The following is a 21,191-nucleotide window of genomic DNA, read 5'->3' on the forward strand; positions in this document are numbered from 1 at the left end:
GACGTAGGAGATTACAAAATTCTACGTCTTCCGGACGAGACTTAATCGAGCTAAAAAATCCAAATTAATCCAATTAGGAGGATTAAAACCCGGGGCGTCACATTAGCCTTACACCGAGTTTAATTCCCAATAACTGCATTTCCATTTGTTTTATATTTTTCTTAATTACTCCATATGTATTTTTTAATTTTCTTTGTTCTTCTCTCAAATATACTACTCCCTTCTTTCCACAGTAATAGAGACATTTCATTTTGCGCACTCATTTTGAAAAATAATTATAAATAGTTAAAGTGGAGAAAAAGTAAAGTAAGAGAGAGAATATTGTAGATAAGACTATTTTCTACATTATTCTCTCTCTTACTTTACTCTTTCTCCATTTTAACTTTAATATTATTATTTTCTCTCTTCTTATTATCATTCTTAGATAATTTATGTCAAAAGTTATATTTTCATCTGTATAAGAATTTCAAATATTGGAGTAATATATATTTCTACCTATATAAAAGTTCTAAATAACTTATTTTTTATTTTAAATTATCTTTTATAAATATATAGTTATATCAAGATAACGATTTCACAGCTAATAAAAAAATGATCGGTCAAATTTGAAGGAACAAATCACTTTTATTAGATATCGAACCCCCAAATAAAAAGTTCTGGATCTGCCACTGCCATTGCCAATTGGGGTTAAGTTTCTTGAAGATAACCCTGTTTCGAAGGTCCCATATTGACGATGCTATAACATAAACCATGGACACCCATATCTTCTTGTCAAACTTTACGAAAGGAGGATCCGTCCTAGCAAGGAAGCATGCTTTTGGCTCTCCATATTGTGAGTTTCTATGTCCATGTCACAGAGTTAAGAGCATCCATTGTAGCGGACTAGCGGTAGGACTAGCGATTAGGGCGTGCGTTCGTCCACTACTAGAGCCGGCTAACGGGCGACAGACAAACGGGTAGGACTAGCGGTCATCCGCGAGCGAAGGGCGTTAGCCGATCGCTCGTCCGCTATTGTGGTGACGCGACTAGCGAGCGCGTTTTCTGATTATTATTTTTTTCAACTCTATATATACGGCTGGTTGTGAATTTGTGAATTTGTTTTATTGGCTACGGCGTCGGCTACTCCTAATGTTAGGCTATTATTGTGTTGTGGTTAGTCCTAGTGATGTGGCAGGCTGTTGGTTAGTCATAGTAATGTGGCATGAGGTGTATGTGGTCAGTCATAGTGCTAGGCTGTTGGTTGGTACACACTATTGTAGATGCTGTAATCAACTGTTCATTTTAGGATATCCTAAAATGTAGTGTAATTTATTAACTGCATTGTATTATAACCATTTATTGTTTATATAAGTTAATTCAATATTATGTATAAATAAGCACTCCATCCGTTCTCTTATAGTTGACGCGGAACTTTTCGGCACGGAGTTTAAGAAATAGATGTTGAGTGTGTTAAATAAATAGGTAAAAAAGTAGAAAGAATAAAGTAGAAACTGAATAAAGTAAAGAAAGTAAAGTAAGAGTGAGAAAAGTGTTACCCCCTCCGTCCCCAATTAGGAGTCACTCTTTGACCGAGCACGGGTTTTAAGGAAGTGTTTGAATGTGTGGTGTAATAAATGGAGTTAGGTAGTGGAATGTGGGACCTCTTTGACTTTTTGTGTAATAAATTTGTTTGAACTATTCAATGTGCAAATAAATTTTGGATAAAGAGATAATGGTGTAGTGATTAAATAAATTCCATTGATCTCCGACCAGTCAAACGGCTGCGACGGAGGCTGAGTTTCAGATTCGTCAAACACCACAACCGGAGGTAAAGTTTCAGATCCGTCGATTAATGGGGACGGAGGTAGAGTTTCAGAACCGTAGAATCCCTCGGACGGATCTGTAGTTTCAGATCCGTCGAAACCCTTAGACGGAGCTTCAGTTTCAGATCCGTCGAGAGCCTTGGACGGAGCTTCAGTTTCAGATCCGTTGAAACCATTGGACGGAGCTTCAGTTTCAGATCCGTAAAAGAACAAATCGGGGGGTTTCGGACCTTCAACCTCGTCGTCGCCTATGAACGGTGGAACACCGTGAACCCCGAACTGATGACCAATTTCGTCGTCGTCAACCCAGTCGGGTGGTGTTTCAGGGACGATAGTGTCCATCGATTCTGAGGGAGGCGGAGGGGGAGAGTGAGTGAGGCGGAGGAATCGAGAGTGAGAGAATGAATGAGAGAGAGAATCGAGAGTTGACTGTTGTTTCCATTTCCATTTCTTTTTTTTAATGTAAATAATGGCATTTTGGTAACTTTTGCCAACAATTAGGGTATTTTTGATGTCCAAATATAGTAAGTAGGAAGAGTGACTCTTAATCGGGGACGAACCGAAATGGAAAAGAGTGGCTCTTAATCGGGGACGGAGGGAGTACTATATATAGAAATGACTCAGCTACGAGGGAACTTCGTGAAATGGAAAAATGACTCAACTATGAGGGAACGGAGGAAGTACGTATTATAAACAATAACAAAATAGAATAATTGCATATAAATTATATTGTTTTGAATAATTGCATATAAATTATATATATTTTTTAATAATTCCATGCATGTAAATACATTTTTAGAATAATATAAATTTATTATTTTAATTTATATGAAAAATTAACTATTTTGATGAAAATAAGAAAGTAATTTATTACTTACACTTGAGAATTACGAATATTAATTTTCTTGACAAGAAAGAATTACCTCTTAATCATCATAATAAACAATACGTTCTCCGTCTTATAAAAATATGTACACTTTTTATTTTTTGTTTGTCCTATAAAAATATGCACATTTTCACTTATGAAAAATTATTCAAATTTATTACTCATGTACATCAATTTATTTACAATTTATACCACAATTAAAATTTTAAACGCTAATAATAAGAGCATCCGCAGCGGTGACACCGCGTCGTCCGTCTGTCCGTGCCAGCGGCGCGGTGCACCGCTGCTCGCCGTTCCGCTCTTGCCGCTGGCGCGGTGCTGCTCGATGCATCGAGCACGTCCGTGTCAGCAAGCAACACACGTGTCAACGCCTGATTGGCCACGGCAATGCCGTTGGAATTTCTTTTTTTTTTAAATCATATTTTAATTAAAAAATCCGATTAAAAAAAAATCACACTTACCAAAAAATTATATCCGTTTTCTCCCCACTTTTAATTTTTTTTCAATTGTTTTTCCCTAAAAATTCACATTTTCATCTATAAATACCCCCACTTCCACACAAAAAATTTCACACCACACTACACAATTCCCATCTGAATTCTCTCATTTCCATTCTTACAATTCTCAATCTTTCTTTCACTCTTACAACAAAAAAATGTCCGGCTCCGGCGATCACCCTCCGACTCCCGCGGTTGGAACCACGAATGGTTCGGCTCGCAACCATTTCCTAGTCCGGAAACGAAATTTTCGGCCCCTCCTCAAACCCAAAGTTCGCAAGCTCCGGGTGGCTATCGGCCTTACTGAGAGGTCGAGATTTAGCACGCGTGTCGCAGGCGCGTGTCCCTTCCTATTCAACAATACTTATACGTTCCCACTTCCCAAAATACTATTAATTAGTATGTGGTAAGTCGGATGTCGATCCCACGAGGAATGGTCGTATCCGTTATGTATTTCAACACTTAAGAGTTTGGCGATGCCGCCACGCTTTAAATTAGGGGTGGGAACTGAACTACGAAATATAAATAACACTTAAACTAATGTGGGAACTAAGAGTGCGAATAAAATGCATTTAAAAGAAAGCATATAAACTGGAACATAAACTGGGCAAGCTAATAAACTGGGCAAGCTAGCAGCAAGATCAAAACAGTGGCGAGAACTTTGTGAAATAACATTTTCGGGAATAAAATGAACAAGAGGAAAGAAACCAGCTTTTGTCACGAAAATTACTAAGTAAAAGAAGCAAAAGGAACTAAGTAGAAGGCTGCTAAACACTTAACTATGCAAGAGAAACACCAAATCAACAAGTTAGCTACCTAAATATGCCTTGAAAACACCAAATGAAAAGCTGAAAACTTTAACACTTAAACAAGATGAAATAAGCTTCAAGAACACTTAAACATGGTGAAGAAAAGCTAGAAGAATGAAATCAACAAGATCATACAAAGGCATGCAAAAAGAAACGCGACTAGACGACACAAATCACACAACAACCGACTACTTGCACATACTTTTACTTCTCTTTTTTGGAACGTTTTTCAACCATGAACAACTCCTAAAATGACTCCTAACATGCTTAGATAACTTAAATAAACAAGGAAATACACCTCAAGAAAGTGGCTTAACACAAACCTAAAATAGCAAACTTGAAAATAAGGTTTTCGAACTAAACAAGCAAGAACATCAACAACCAAACATAAATGCTAAACACTTAGAGAATTAAATACACCAAAAGCTCTTTAATATCAGCCCAACAACCTTAACTAGAGAGTTAAGATTTTGGAAAATGAGTACAACAAGGAACTAGATCATTCAAAGCATTAAAACACTACACAACTACAAGCTTCACCCCATGGTGAGCAAAAGTGGCAATGACTGCCTATGGTTCGAAATTTGCTTCAAGGATGAGAGAAAACTAAGCTTAGAGAGAGAAAATAAAACTAACTAAGCTAGCTAAAGAGTGGGGTGGTTCCAAAGTGGTTGAAAAGTTGTCCAAAAGATAAGATTTGTTGTTTTTTGTTCATATCTTTCAACAAATCTGATGTGGAAGTCTTATCCACTCCCCATGATGGTAGTTGGCTTCTTTTGCCTTCAAAAGTGTTGCTTGTGGGCGCTGATAGCACAAAGACTCGTCAACTTAGCTTTGAAAAGTGACTTTGAAGAGCTGTCAACATTGCTCGGACACTGGCCAATCCATCAAACTGGGCAGTTTGTGTCTTTTTTTTTTCTTTTTTTTTCTTTTTTTTTTAAATCACCATCACGGTGGGGGGTTAAGGCGGACCCCCAACCTGTATATATCAAAAACCATCAAAAGAACATACATCAACCAAGCCCAAAAGTGACTCGGTCCGCACGAGAGATACAAATTACAAGAGCTAACAAAGCTACTATGGTATCCCCACAGACCGGGTACTAACCATCTAACTAACTAGAAAACAAACATAACAAAGCTATACATCAAAATAATACCAAGGATGATGGCCAAAAGCAGGCCAAATCCAAAGGAAAACAAAAACAAAAAAAAAACAAAAAAAAAACCCATAAATAAAAATCACGAACCATGTGAAGTAGTCATCCATCTCGATATCTGAATCTGAAGTTCGGATAGCCCAACTGGTCCATCTTCACGAGCGACTTCAAATACCGAGGCGCTGAATCCGCATCAAAGAAGCTGATGGCAGGGGTCTGGACCCCCCTACCTGCCAAAAAATCTGATGGCCGGTTGCCATCTCGAAAGATGTGAGAGAACATAAACTGTATCTGAGCGAGCAAAGTGCGAATGCGAGCCATGTGATGTCTCACATCCGCTGCACCTCCGCGTCCTGAAGTGAACACCGCGACCACTGCTGCCGCATCCATCTCGACCCAAACCTGCGATGAGAACTGCATAGCCAAAGTCAGCCCGTGAAGAAGAGCTAAGAGCTCCGCCTCGAAGGCCGACCCAGCTACGAGGGGCGTGCAAAAGGCCCCCAGGAGGGAACCGTCTGAACCACGAACCACTCCCCCACCGCCTGCCTATCCCGTCGAGCTAGAAAAGGCCCCGTCGGTGTTCAGCTTCACCCAAGGATCGTCGGGTGGATGCCAAAGCACTTGCAGGGACCTCAGAACTCGCCGGCGAGGAGGAACCGAAGGCATGAAGTCGACAGCCGGAGAGCAACCGCGCCAATGAATGGGCAGAAGCACGCCCGCCGCCACCAACGTCCGCAAATGCCGAACAACCTGCCAAATAACATGGGAAGAACGAAAAGAAATGCCGCGGTGCTTGCAACTATTCCTCTCCGTCCAAATGAACCAGTATACCAAACAGGGAATAATGAAGCTGATGTGCAAGGCGGTGGCCCTGTGAGAGGACCTCCACCAAAAACCTAATCTAAGTGCAAAATCAGTGCACGTGTGAATGTGTGTGCTAATGTAAGGGAACCAGCCATCAAAGTAATCCCAAACCGATCTCGCCAGAGGACTCGACACAAACAAATGCTGAAAAGACTCGACTGAAAAAGAAGAGACACAACACAGACACTTGGAAGCGAGAGAGATACCACGGGCCTGAACATAACAATCAACAGGGAGCCTGTGGAGGAGGAGGCGCCAGATGAAGACAGAGATGGTAGGGGTCAGCCCAGCATTCCAAACCATGCGAAGTCCGACATGTCTAGGGGACCGTGTCCGGATGAGCTCCCAAGCTAAGGCCGTCGAGAACTCGCCATCGCCAGTGAGCCTCCATCGCATCACATCCCGCCTGCCCACCTCAATCGGTACAACCCTGATAAGATCCAACACATACAAAGGCACACCATACAAAGCCAAATAATCATGCAGATTTTCAGAATGCCAAGTATGATCATGCCAGAACCTAGAAACCTCAGCAGCAGGAAGATTAGTCCCGGGCGGACAATAGGTCCTAAGGGGGTGATCCCCGACCCACACGTCATCCCAGAAACTAATTTGCCCTTCTCCTAGGGACCATCTAATGAGACCATGAACCTGACCCCTAATACGAGTGAGGCGACGCCAAATAGAGCTATCATGCACAGAGTAAGGGGAAATAAAAGCGCGCCTAGCATGGTAACAATACTTGCGCATAGTGAACTGCGCCCATAAAGAATCCTGTGCGAGAAATCTCCACCAGAGCTTAATGCTGAAAGCTTTGACGACCTCGCTGAAACGACGGATGCCGAGGCCTCCCTCATCCAACGGCAGGCAAATCTTCTTCTTCCAGCTAACCCAGTGAATCTTCCTCTGTTCCCCAACCGTGCCACAAAAGAACCGGGCCAAGATCTGCTCCAACTCCCTCATCCAATACTCATACGGCTTCAGGACCTGGAAGATGTGAAGAGGGATGGTGACAAGGGTGCTCTTGATCAGAGCGAGGCGCCCTCCAAGAGAAAGATGTCTGTGAGACCAGCTGTGAATCCGGTCCACCATCTTCTGTCGGATATCTAAAAGGTACTGGGCCTTCAGCCCCCCCTTATAGATAGGGACACCAAGGTAAGTGAAGGGGAGGAATCCCTGCTGGAATCCACTCGCCTCTGCCACCTCAGCCGCCCAAGCGTCGAACTTCTCAAAGAGGTAGAAATGACTCTTTCCCCTGTTCACCATCTGACCCGACACGGCAGAATAGTGCTCGAGACAATGAACCAGCCTCTCCACGGACTGTCTGTGCGCCCTGACAAAAATGATAACGTCATCGGCATAAGACAGATGGGATATGGCTGGCGCGCGCCTAGCACATCTATACTCCATATCGGGATGTGTGTCCATGAGCCTATTCAAGCTCCTCGAAAGATAATCAGCAGCAAGCACGAACAGCGACGGCGATAACGGGTCTCCCTGGCGAAGTCCCCTCTTAGACTGGAAGAAACCTGCCGGAGCCCCGTTCACAAGCACTGAGAACCAGCATGAAGAGATGCATCGATCGACCATACTCACCCACCCCGGCGGGAATCCCATCCTCTCAAGCACCAGGAGGAGGAAAGGCCACTGCACTCGATCATAGGCCTTAGCCATATCTAGCTTGAGGGCCAGATTAGGCGAGTTTGCTTTCTGAATGAGCGACCTGCCGATATCGTGAATCAATTCCTGAGCCAAGAGCACATTATCACTAAGCAAGCGACCCTTTACAAAACCGCTCTGGTTCGGCGCCAAAACTTGAGGAAGCAGCGGCGCCAAACGCGATGTCAAGATCTTTGTGATGATCTTGTTGGTCACGTTGCAAAGGCTAATCGGCCTGTATTCTGCCCAGGTCGCCTGGCTTGCCTTCTTCGGCAAGAGTATGATGGTCGTGGCTGTGAAGCTGCGGGGCATAGGAGTTCCTAAGAAGAAGTCCGCCACTGCTGCCACCACCTCTGCTCCAACGATGTCCCAACAGTGCTGGAAGAAAAGAGACGAGAAGCCATCCGGTCCCGAGGCGCTGTCCCCACTGATGCCAAAGACCGCCCCTCTCACCTCATCGTAGTCTGGAACTGCACAAAGGCCCTCGCGGTCCACGGTCTCTGGGAGACTGCGCAAGAGATCAAGGTCCGGCTGCTCCAAGTGCTCAACGTCTGACGTGAGAAGCCGCTGGAAGTAGTCAACCGCCGACTGTCTGATGTCCTCCTCTGACGTGAGAGTCTGCCTCCTGCCTGAATGACGTGAATCCGGGACTTCACCCGCTTCTGTCGCACCCACCCATGGAAGAATTTGGAGTTCCTTTCGCCTTCTGCCGCCCACCGAATGGCAGCCTTCTGCTTCCAGAAATCCTCCTCCATCTTAGTGCGGAGTACGTAGAGAGCGGTGCATCGGCTAAGCTCACTTCTGTGGGCCCCTGTCGGGTCCCCATCGTAAGCCGCCTGGGCATCGGCAACCGCCTCCTCTGCCTCCCTCAGCTTGTCAAAGATGTTCCCAAAGACCTCCCTGTTCCATCCCTTGAGAAAACCCTTAACTCTGCTGAGCTTGAACTGAAGATTAAGCATGCCGAAGAAGCCCGTCTCCGCCGCCCAAACTCTGGCAATCTCATCCCTGAAAGTGTGATGCCGAACCCACATGTTCTGAAACCTAAACGAAGGCCTCGGAATCTGAGTCGTGAGCCGGCACCGCATGAGCAAAGGGGCATGATCTGAAGAGATCCTGGGCAAATGAGTCACCCTAGTAGCCGCAAAGGCGGTCGTCCAGTGCTCTCCAAGAAGAACTCTGTCTAATCTCTCCCAGAGCCCGCTCCTCGTCCAAGTGAACGGCGGGCCATCAAAACCTGGGTCCAGTAGCTGGCAGTCTGCAACAGCGTCGGCGAAGTCCATCATCTCCCCATGCCTGTCTGTCGTGCTTCCCTGTCTCTCTTCCTCCAACAAGAAGATGTTGAAGTCACCACCAACAAGCCAAGGGGCCCCGTCAGTAGCTAGAGAGATGTCCCTGAGCTTATTCCACAGATCGTATCTCCCCTCCCTCGAGCACTTAGCGTACACTACGGAGAGATAGATTGAGAAAGGGAATATTGCAACAGAAACTCGGACGTGAAGGACCTGCTCAGAGTCATCAATGACCTCGACCTGCCAGTCCCTGTGAGAAAAAATCCATATCTTGCCGTTCGTGTTCGAACACCTAAACTGCAACCCAAAACGCCTACTAAAGAAGGAAGGCTGAGGATCCGTCTGGGGCTCAAGCACCGCGACAAACAAAACACTGTACATATCGATCATATTTTTGAAAGTGCCCTGGGTAGTAGCGTTCGCTATCCCCTGGGCATTCCAGATCATGAAGTGAGAAGACATGGGAAACTCAGTAGGCTCCCGAGGCCGAAAGCCTCGCCTTCTTTGATGAACCCTCTGCGGGAGGGGAAGTGTATCCAATGTACTGCAGCACTGGATCTGTGACATCAAGCGTCATCCTCGGGACCTCCGTAATCATATGATCCTGGTGGCCATCACTGTCCACCTCATCCTCGGCCTCATCCGAGGGAAAATCCTCCAAAGCCCCGAACATGTTATCTCCGTGCAACACCATGGATAACGGGCCGTATCCAAAGCCTCGTGTGATGGAAGGCGATCTGGATCTAGAGGCCCGCTCCCTTTCTGACGAGGAAACATCCCCCTCCATACCCTGATATCCCTCGCCGTCTGACAGTGTCATCGTCGAGGTGGTGTTCGCCTGTTTCTTCTTGCCCTTATTCTTCTTCTTGCCCTTATACTTCTTCTTAGGCACGACGAAGCCGTCGTCCCATGCAGCTTGTGCACCCTCTGCGGCTGCTGAAGAAGGCCCAGGGTGTGAGACGGGGCCAGGTGCCGGCTCTGTGATCACCACGCCCTGGTTGCGCCTGTCCTGGCGCCGTGGCTGTCCAACCTCTGGGGGTGGCCTCTCTGTAGGCTGGCTAGCAGAAAGTTGGTACCTCGGGCCCCGAGGCTGGCTACTAGGGCCTGCCTGATGCGGTTCTCCCTGTCTGTCGGGAGGAGGCCGGTTCTGTGGGGTCGGCCTGTGGGAATAGTCCCTCTTGGGAGGCATAGGCCGCCTCCCAGAAGCATAACACGTCGTCGCCGAATGACCAACATGCTTGCATTCGGAGCAATAAAGAGGGATCTTGTCCCATTTCACTTTCAGTGTCACATGTTTTCCGGCAATATCAATATCAATCTCATCAAGAATAGGGCGTGACAAATCTACTTCAACACAAATGCGAGCAAATGAGACACGGGATCTAGTGATAGTGGCCCTATCTACTTGTACAGGTTTGCCTAACATCTCACCAATCGCAATAAGAGACGACTCTTCAAATAAATGAACAGGCAAAGCAAGTATGTTACACCAAATTGCAACAATAGGGATCTCAAAAAAAGGATCGAAATCCGGAGTCCATTTGAAAACACGCATTGGGTGATGGTCTACATACCAAACAGGGGAGTTGTTAGGCCCATTCAAAAGTTTCACATAATCAGACATATCAGATAATTGAATAAAAATATGCTTCGCATTCAAAAAATTCCACGACATAGAACCGACAAATTTCATATTACCTAGTGCCTTTTGGATTTGATGGGCAGGGGGGATGGAGTGTGAAAATTTCCCGACGATGGCGGGACCTAAACGGCCTGCAAGAAGGGAAGTTTCATTAGCCAAAAAAAAATAAACATGGTTTACCGTCTACAATGCGGACTTCGCCTCTTTTATCCGCCTTTTCTCGGTCCAAAAGAATCGGGCCCTCCGCCGGCTGCCCCAACCGAAGAACATCTGCCATGGATCGGCCAAAATGGACGTTAGGCTGCCCTTCATTTGGTTTCTCGGAGTGAAAATTTGGTGCCGAAGTGGCAGCCTCTTCTGTCGGTCCCTTTTCCTTTAGATTTTTCCATGGATTGTTGGCATTTTGGGGCTGCAAAGAGGGCTTCGAAGCAGCCGCTGGACTACCTTGCAAAGAGCTACCTCCGGTGACCCCCGTGTGAATCAATCCCGTGTGTTCAAGAGGAGGAAACTCTAACATTTCTTCATCATTAAAATCTGGGCCGAAAGAACGTTGTCTCGGATTTTTCTGGGCTGAAACCGAAGGTTGCATACTGGTGTGTTTCCGGGCAGATTGGGATGTGGAACTTCCGGCAAAGAGGGTTGCCGTGATCTCTTTTGCGGCTAAGACCGAAGCTGGCTGGGATGTTGATAAACGGCTTGATTTTTTGGTTTTCTTTTTTGAGGCAGGGGCTGTGTTGACGTTGAAACGGGCTGTGGGTTTGGATAATTTAAATTTTTGTTGCTGCTGCAACACTTTGGGCTGCTGGGAACGAGTTTGGGATCGTGTTTGGGGTGGGGATGGTGAGTATTTGGGCTGCTGGGATGTGGGTTTGGTTGACAGGAGTGGGGGTTTGGGCTGTTGGGGGATTTGGGTTGAAGGAGGAAAAGAAGAAGTGGGGTTTGTGTTGGGCTGAGGGGAGGGGTTTGAGTGGGCCGAAATTAAAAGAGGAAGAGAAGGCCCAGAAGGAAGACAAACCTGGTCCAGCGAGAGAGGATCGGAGCCCAGAAGCTGAGGCCCAGTTTGACGATCCAGCGAGGTGTTCAGCAGCACCAAGGATCGATTCTCGGTGAGATCAAGAAGAGCAGCAGCTTCTCCATTCAATCTCCCATGCACGTCGTCTGTCAGTAGCCGCTCCATGCCCAAAAAAGTAGAGTAGTTACCTTGAATCATGGGATTTGTTGTAGTTTGTGTAGCCTTTACAGTAGAGGCTTGTTCATTCCCCATGCTAGAGGTACTCATGATAGAAACAATAGGCCTGCATGGAGGCTGTACCATCTCGCCTGAAAAGGCGTCGGCTCCTCCATCTCTCGATGATACGCTGCCTCTCATCCCCGGATTCTCGGAAGACTGGTCGTTCTCCTCACCGGCGTACGTGTCAAGGGACAACGTCTCAGCATTAGACGACCGTTCGATGAACGCCGCAGCCTCCTCAGCCGTCATCGTCGGCATATTCGTCGGAAGATAATCTTCCTCAAAATGACCATTTTTTGCATCAATTAATCTCTGTTCTTCCATTTCTTTTTGGTATTCCTCATCATAATCAAGCAAATCATCTTCATCAATCTCTTCCTCAGTCATGGAGAGATAGGCAGCTTCCGAGACATTCCCGTCGGCGACTTCCAAAATATTCCCGTCAGGCTGGAGCCCCACATTTCGCGACTCAGAAGAAGCATGGTCAGGCACTACATCCATTTCTCTTTCAAACACAGAAACCAAGCGTTGGACGGAGGTTGGTAGCGGCCTTGGCGGCCGATCCGCCATTGACGACGAAATGGCGAAGCTTTTCCGACCTCAACCAAAACAGCTCAGATTCGGTATAAAGACTCCTTGGACCTCACCAACACCACGACTAGACTCAAAACGACGAAGAGGCGGCTAGATCCGCCGGAAACAGACGAAGAAGATGACGGGGTTCTAGAGAGAAAAAGAGACGAAAATAAAAAGTGACCGGAAAATGACCAAAAACACGACGATGATTAAAACTAAAACGGTAGAACAACTTCTAAGACTCAAACGGAGAATATGAAAGGAAAAAACAAGAACAAAAAACGCGAAAAAAAGGCGAAATCGGATTTTGAAATTTCAAAGGGCCAATGTTTTTTTTTTTTTTTTTAACTGGGCAGTTTGTGTCTTGTGGATTCCTTCCTTCTCAAAATACTGAATTTGGATCCAATTTGCCTCTACTTTTGCATGTAATCCAGAATCCATTCCATTAGCATGCTCGTCGGACCACTCCATTCATTTCCTGGCAAAACATGCATCTTTATATGCAAATTTTCAACAATATAGCATGAAAAGTGACTCTAAAATGGTGACTAATGCTAGCCTATCAAACCTCCTCACACTTGGCACATACTTGTCCCAAGTATGTGGTTGAGCTTTTTACTCCAATGCTAGCTTAAGTCACCCCCTATCTCAATACAAACTAATTAAAACAAAACTATACAAACATGTACAAGACACAAACACATAAGAAGGCTCAGTTGAAAACGCACAAAACTACACACAAGGGTCAAGCTTATGAAACACAAACCATACTCAACCTCCCCGAAATTCAAGCAAGAATGCAGCCCAACTGATTTTTCTCCTCAAAATATGGTTCATGTTGTCAGTTTTGTCAAGATCGTTAAGAACTACACATAAGTTCAAGTTTCCTCAAGTCACCTCTCAAAGTGTAAAGTGTTTCACTCAAAACTCACCACAAGCACTCAAAAAGATATCACTTAGTCAAAATAGCTCGAAGGGGGCTTTGAGAGGGTTGTAGCGGGGCTATCGGACCTTTTGAATTGCATTGGATGGATCCTAGGGGTCCTAAGCTTGATGTAGAGAGTGAAACTATGCATTTGAAATGTGTACACACTCACAAAAATCGAAACCAAAACATGACGAACTTATGAACTTCAAGTGTGGCTTTGTCGCACGTCATCTTCCTTCTTGCCTTTTGTGCTTCTTTCTCCTCTTTTTTCTTTTTTTTTTCTGTTTGTTTTTTCTTCTGCCTCATACTTCTTCTTTTCTCTTTTCCTTTTCTTCTCTTATTCTTTTCTTCTTCTCTGTTTTTTTTTTTCATACTTCTTCTTTTTCTCTTTTTTTCTGTCATTTTCTTGATCTTTTTCTCAAAAGGTTCTCAATGTAACATCATTCTTCATCTTTAAACGGGATAAGATTCTCCATATTCGGCTTGACTAAGAAAGTGTGTAGTATGCATAGTTGGGGTGTGGATGTAGGCTTTTATGTGGCTAATGAGAGTATATTCTGGGCAATGAAATGAACAAGGCCTAGGCTTCAAATTGGATCACTAGGGATAGCTCATTAGGTAGGATTATCAACAAAATTGAGGCTCAAGTGGCTATCCTAATGCCCTCTAACATTTGCCAAAATGACCAAGCGATATCCAAGATTATGCAAGTCACACACACTCAATAACACTCAAAAAAGATAGTAGAAAGTATTCTACTTTAGAAACAAATCTTGAGGTTAAAACAAATGAGTAGTGCTCTACTTTTCCATCATACACACGTCATCCAACAACCCATTATTTGGAAAGAGAACTTTGCAAAACAACTGCATTCGACTCGTTTTAAGGGAAAATATTTTGCAAAGTCTATGCATCAAAGCTTGACTAAAAACTCAAAAACCTTCGTATTAATTTTTTTTCATTTTAAAACAAAGACTGACACTTACTTAACAAACGGATAAAAGCCTTCATTTTTTTCAAAGAAAAAAAAACTAACTCCAGCTTAAGAAACTAATTTACATAACTAAAGTGATGAAAAACAACACTTCCAACTACAAATAATTCCCCTCCTCACACTTAAACCTTGCTTGCCCTCAAGCAAACCAGTGGACGACCAAGATGCCCCCGATGGGCAATACGGGTGGGCACCCGAACCACCCGTACCTAGAGCGGGAGGGAGCGGCAGCTCTCAAACTCCTCATCTTCCTACTCGTGGTGTCCGCACCCCGTACACTCCGGGGGAGATGGATCAATTATTCAATGCGTTTTTGTCTATCTCCGAAGATCCGGAGATTGGCACGAACCAATCCGGGGACCATTTTTGGTGGCGCGTCTGTCGCCGGTATAATCAAAACCAGTCGGGTGGAACAATCGAGCGCAACGAGAGTATGGTGCGCGATGTCATATACAGAGCCAACGAAGAAATCCAAAAGTTCCAGGGGTATTACCTTCCGGAAGAGCGGTCGTCGGGTAGCGGCAGAAGCGAGGTCGACATCATCAGTGCCGCGTTGGCGACCTACCAATCCCAACACTACAAACCGTTCAAGTACCTCAATGTTTGGCAGGAGGTGCGTGTGCATCCGAAGTATAGGGGAGGCGTATCATCCTTCTCTAGCTCCTCCAGCAAACGGTCGAGGTCGGTATCCCTATCCGATGCCGGCTCCGATGAGATGTCCACCCAGCTAGCCGGTATCCCTAATTTTTTTGTAATTTGTAATAGTATTCCGGATATTTTTAATGCATTTTAATTTTGTGAAAATGTTTTTATTTAAATTGAATAATAGAATGGTGGGACCCTTGAACTTGTCCTTGCGGAAGAGCACGGATGTGGATATTGTGCTATTGCCTAAGAGCAGAGAGTAAAAGTGGGTCCGAGCCCACATCCGTGCTCGTTGACAAGAGCACGATGGAGATGCTCAAAGAGATCCAATTATTCACTATCGTTACTTTAACTATCTTTTTTTAGGAAAAGAGTGATGATGCCACGTACATAAACCTTTTAATTACTAATTAATTTAGTTATTCATCGAGGGCGGCGTGCGGGACCCTGAAAATATGCAAGTAGGAATTAAATAACTATGGCAAAATTTTTACAACTGCAATTGCAAGTGGTTACTCTAAAATAAAATAATTGAAGATGGAGGCTTTTTTTTCATAACAGCCGCTGCAGATTTGCAGCACGTGACTTGGCTTTGGTTATTGCACTCTCTACTAACTCTACAGAACTAACTCTATCACTTCACCTTTAATTTTCTTTTTTTCTTGCTTTTTCGTAAATCATAAATGGAGTATATGACCATAATATACTTTTCTTGTTGTCATTATCTTTGTAAGTATAAAATTACCAACCGCGGTTTTGGTATGGTTCTGAATACTCCCTCCGTCCCATAAAGATTGTCTCACTTTGACCAAGCACGAGTTATAAGAAATGTAATGAAAAGTGAATTGAAAAATTTAGTGGAATATGAGTCTTACTTTTATATATTAGTTTTATAATAAAATGTGAGTAGGAATGAGTTAGTGGAATATGAGATTCACTGCCAAAAATGGTAAAAAGTGAAATGAGACAAATTTTGTGGGACGGACGGAAATAGAAAAATGAGACAATCTTTGTGGGGACGGAGGGAGTATTAAATTTATATGGATTCTTTTTGCGGTGTGAATTTAATTACATTAGGATTAAATGTGGTTAAACAGTGGCTGAATCGTTTGATACTATCAGTTATTTGATAACCAACTACTATGTTGGTATGGTTCGATTTCGATTACCAGTAGAATTGAAATAATCAAATTAAATTACAAAATAGTACTAATTAATTAAGGTCTAGATAACCTATCGATTTGGAAAGTTACTCAATTGTCAATGAATTATTGGATTGGTTAGTTGTGAGAGTAATACAACCATAATAAGATAATTGTGATATTAATATGGTGTGAAAGAGAGGAATAGTGCCAAAGCTAAAGTATATTCTAACCTTGAGATTACGAATGATATTAATATGGTATGATACTAAATATAACCATAATAAGACAATTGTGATCGGAACCATTACCCCTAATTCATACAGCTACTCCTTGTATTTTCTTGTTGTATAATTTGTCGACCTAGAAATAGCAAGGTAATGATTGATTTTAATTATTAATATTTTTTAAAAGCAATAATTATTCTGACGCATATAAATAATAATTCGTATTCACGCAACTTATATACTTGTATTACACACTGTCAACCCAAAAATAAGAGCATTCTCTAATGACTACATAAACGTAAGGATAAATTAAAATAGAAACTAGGAAAGTAAAATTTTTACAAAAAATAAACTATACCTATACCTTAGACAAGAAAAAATATCAATATGCATGTTAGTAGTTGTGAGACCACGACAAATTACACACTATTAGCTGAAGGTTAATAAATTATGAAGTAGGAATATATTCTTTCAACAAAACTATTTATTAATTTATAGATGTTCCTTGGGATGCTTTTGTTAAAAGCAAAATGTTGATTGGTAGTGCGTAGGCTGAAATTATTTGGTAAATAAAAATATTCACGTATATAATATCCTTTGTAAAAATATTCAACGTGATTATGAATGACTTCAATTATTAAGCATCAAGGAAGAAAAAAATTGCTCAAAGGAAAAGAAAGAAATACTAAAATAAAATTGTGCGTGAATATGAATGTCTCCAATAATTATGTGTTATACTATTGCATTTTTTAATCTCACTCAAAATCGTTAGACATCCAACAACTCAATTAATTAATTACGTGATGCATCTTTCCTTTTCTATTGCACATCTCAGTAGTTTATACGGATGCACGATCTCACACTTAACACATATTGAGAATAATATATACACGTGCCTATATATAAATTATCACAATATATATATATATATATATATATATATATATAATATATATATTATATATGTGTGCATTATAATGATAACCCCAATTTCCGTAATAACCCTATAACCAAACCTGGACCACACATTTTTAAAATCACGCGGTTCATATTCAAACTTAGATTTACTTCATAAAAAAAGCGCGTGGGTAAATATGTCATTTCGCTCATGATAAAATTTACATATCCAAATTTCGCTCATTTAATTTCTGAATTTCGCTCATTTTATCATTTTATCAGTCAGTCAAAAGTATCATATTATCAACTCAGAGTATCATTCTATCCGGCAAAACTATCATTCTATGCAATAAATCTAACATATATCATTTTATCATTTTATCAGTCAGTCAAAAAGTATCATTTTATCAACTCAGAGTATCATTCTCTCCGGCAAAACTATCATTCTATGCAATAAATCTAACATATATCATTTTATCATTTTATCAGTCAGTCAAAAAGTATCATTTTATCAACTCAGAGTATCATTCTCTCCGGCAAAACTATCATTCTATGCAATAAACCTAACATATATCATTTTATCATTTTATCAGTCAGTCAAAAAGTATCATTTTATCAACTCAGAGTATCATTCTATCCGGAAAAACTATCATTCTATGCAATAAACCTAACATATATCATTTTATCATTTTATCAGTCAGTCAAAAGTATCATTTTATCAACTCAGAGTATCATTCTATCCGGCAAAACTATCATTCTATGCAATAAACCTAACATATATCATTTTATCATTTTATCAGTCAGTCATAAAGTATCATTTTATCAACTCAGAGTATCATTCTATCCGGCAAAACTATCATTCTATGCAATAAACCTAATATAATCGGCACAATACATAATATACAAACCTACAAAGCAGTAAACGTATCATTTTATCAACTCAGAGTATCATTTTTATAAGGTTACTGTCATTTTATCCGCTTAGATTATCATTTTATCAGGTAAAAGTATCATTTTATTAAACAAAAATGTCATTTTATACACCAAAAATACCTATCATTCTATCAGCTGAAAGTATCATTCTACCTGGCAAAACTATCATTCTATCGGCTGAAAGTATCATTCTATCCGGCAAAACTATCATTTTATCAGTTTTATGTCATTTTGTCACGTTAAAGTATCATTTTATCAGCTTATATGCAATTTCATCAGCTAAAGTATCATTTTTATAAGGTTACTGTCATTTTATCCGCTTAGATTATCATTTTATCAGGTAAAAGTATCATTTTATTAAACAAAAATGTCATTTTATACACCAAAAATACCTATCATTCTATCGGCTGAAAGTATCATTCTACCCAGCAAAACTATCATTCTATCGGCTGAAAGTATCATTCTATCCGGTAAAACTATCATTTTATCAGTTTTATGTCATTTTGTCACGTTAAAGTATCATTTTATCAGCTTATATGCAATTTCTTCTGCTAAAGTATCATTTTTATAAGGTTACTGTCATTTTATCCGCTTAGATTATCATTTTATCAGGTAAAAGTATCATTTTATTAAACAAAAATGTCATTTTATACACCAAAAATACCTATCATTCTATCGGCTGAAAGTATCATTCTACCCGGCAAAACTATCATTCTATCGGCTGAAAGTATCATTCTATCCGGCAAAACTATCATTTTATGCAGTAAACCTAACATTTATAAGGTAAAAGTATCATTTTATCAACTGAAAGTATCATTCTATCCGGCAAAACTATCATTCTATGCAATAAACCTATCATTTTATAATTTTATCATTCAGTCAAAAGTATCATTTTATCAACTTAGAGTATCATTATATCCGGCAAAACTATCATTCTATGCAATAAACCTATTATTTTATCATTTTATCAGTCAGTCAAAAGTATCATTTTATCAACTCAGTATCATTCTATCCGGCAAAACTATCATTCTATGCAATAAACCTATCATTTTATCATTTATTAGTTAGTCAAAAGTATCATTTTATCAACTCAGAGTATCATTCTATCCGGCAAAACTATCATTCTATGCAATAAACCTATCATTTTATCATTTTATCATTTTACGTGATATTTGGCGAAATTCAGAAATTAAATGAGGGAAATGACAGTTTTACCCCCGCGTTTTTTTTAATGAAGTAAATCTAAGTTTGAATCTCAAAACTATCATTCTATGCAATAAACCTATCATTTTATCATTTTATCATTTTACGTGATATTTGGCGAAATTCAGAAATTAAATGAGAGAAATGACAGTTTTACCCCCGCGGTTTTTTTTATGAAGTAAATCTAAGTTTGAATCTCAACCGCATGATTAGAAATATGTGTGGTCCAGATTTGGTTATAGGGTTATTACGATATTTAGGGGTTATCATATGATCACGACTCTATTTATATATATATAGGATTGTGATCAAGATAGAACCATTCTTAAACGTAGAACCATTCTTAAACGTAGAACAAATGCCAAACGGAGGTCGTTAGATCTTTTAACTACCCTTATGATGTATTAAAGACACCTATTTATGGACATAATTCTAACTTAGGCGTGTACAATTTTTTTGGCATCATAGTAACCACAAATTTAAGATTTAACAATTTTTTTCTCTCCCCTTTTTATTGCATCTATTTAATGACTTATATTTAAAATTTTAAAATATAGTAGTTTTATTAATTTTATATATATGGTGAACATTTGTCTACAAATAAATAATGTTTATTAGCAAACAAATAATGATGGATTTTTCTTATTAAACTAGTCTTTACAAATTTAAATTTAAATAATGCAATATAAAATAATTAGCTATATTAAGTATTAAAAATTTATTATCTATTTTTAATAAAATGTAGTAATAACTAAGATTTATACAAAATATGGCAAAAAAAATACTTTATAATTGAATTGTAATTTTCAATATTGATAAACTTATTTATTTTGGCACTTTTGATTCACAAGATTCTTTATAAATATCAAGAGTTCTTAGCCCAATTCAATATTTTTTTTCTTAGCTCAATTCAATATACTATCATGTAGTACTAACAGATTAAAATAAAAAATAACATAAAAAATGCTTCATCATATAACTATATTATTTTATCATACAATTCAAATTAGAATAAGAAAAATATTTATTTTTTTTAGTATATTTTTTTGTATTATATGATTTCAATGTTTTGTACTCCATTTTAAAATATTTGACAAAAATGAACAAGCTATGAAAGAATAATACAAAAGAAAAAGGAAAAATTTAAACTTAAAATATCAAATAATTAAATATTTTTTTTGAAAAAACACATAAGTTATCAAATTATTTTATAATTAAATATAATAATTTGGTTATATAGTGTGTTAATTAACACTACTATAATAATATTTATAATCGAAATTAATATTTTTTAATCTAAGTGTTACGTACATTACACTAAAAATTTTTGAAATCCATTTATGACTTTGAACCATGATTCAAGTTTATCTCTAATTACTAAACATGCAGTTAGGTATATGTATTTAATTTGATTTAATTTTCCTAAACTAGATATATAGCCATTTAAATTAGTCATAATATGAAATAAAATTATGCCAAAAAAAACATAAGGGTGTTATGGCATACAAACATTATGTCTCTAAATCACTACCCTAATTGAAAATGAATTTTGTTAATTATAACTAACTTTTAAAAAATATATATCTCTCACTTCGAACTCATATAATTATCCCAACACAAACATGGGTCATTCAGGGCCCAACCTAAGCCACCTCGGCTCTGATACCACTTGTTGGGAGGGTCAACTACACATTAATTCGATATTATCCACTTTGGGTCATTACCTTTGCACAAATTTGTTTTCCCTTTACAAGGAAATATAGAATAATAGGAACATTTAAATAAGTTTGATTCTTCATTGGATCAT

The 21,191-nt window shown here is 40.2% G+C and overlaps 1 protein-coding gene across 1 annotated transcript; it reads right to left on the minus strand.

The window, feature by feature from the left end:
- Positions 1–4,942: 4,942 nt before the first annotated feature.
- On the minus strand, positions 4,943–9,428 carry LOC121791737. The gene is made up of 2 exons (XM_042189591.1): positions 8,707–9,428; positions 4,943–4,973 (listed from the first exon to the last, which is right to left on the minus strand). Exons 1-2 carry the CDS (start codon positions 9,426–9,428, stop codon positions 4,943–4,945), a joined length of 753 nt encoding a protein of 250 aa, XP_042045525.1.
- Positions 9,429–21,191: the final 11,763 nt, after the last annotated feature.

The sequence above is a fragment of the Salvia splendens genome, unplaced genomic scaffold (assembly GCF_004379255.2).
Source record: "Salvia splendens isolate huo1 unplaced genomic scaffold, SspV2 ctg891, whole genome shotgun sequence".
Taxonomy (NCBI): Eukaryota; Viridiplantae; Streptophyta; class Magnoliopsida; order Lamiales; family Lamiaceae; genus Salvia; species Salvia splendens.

Excerpts from the sequence above, each read along its gene's own strand:
- LOC121791737 (XM_042189591.1), bottom strand. The coding sequence starts at position 9,428 with ATGTCTTCTCACTTCATGATCTGGAATGCCCAGGGGATAGCGAACGCT. Across the intron at positions 4,974-8,706 it reads TCGTTTAGGTTTCAGAACAT|GTTGGGGGTCCGCCTTAACC; the intron begins GTGGGTTCGGCA and ends TGATATATACAG.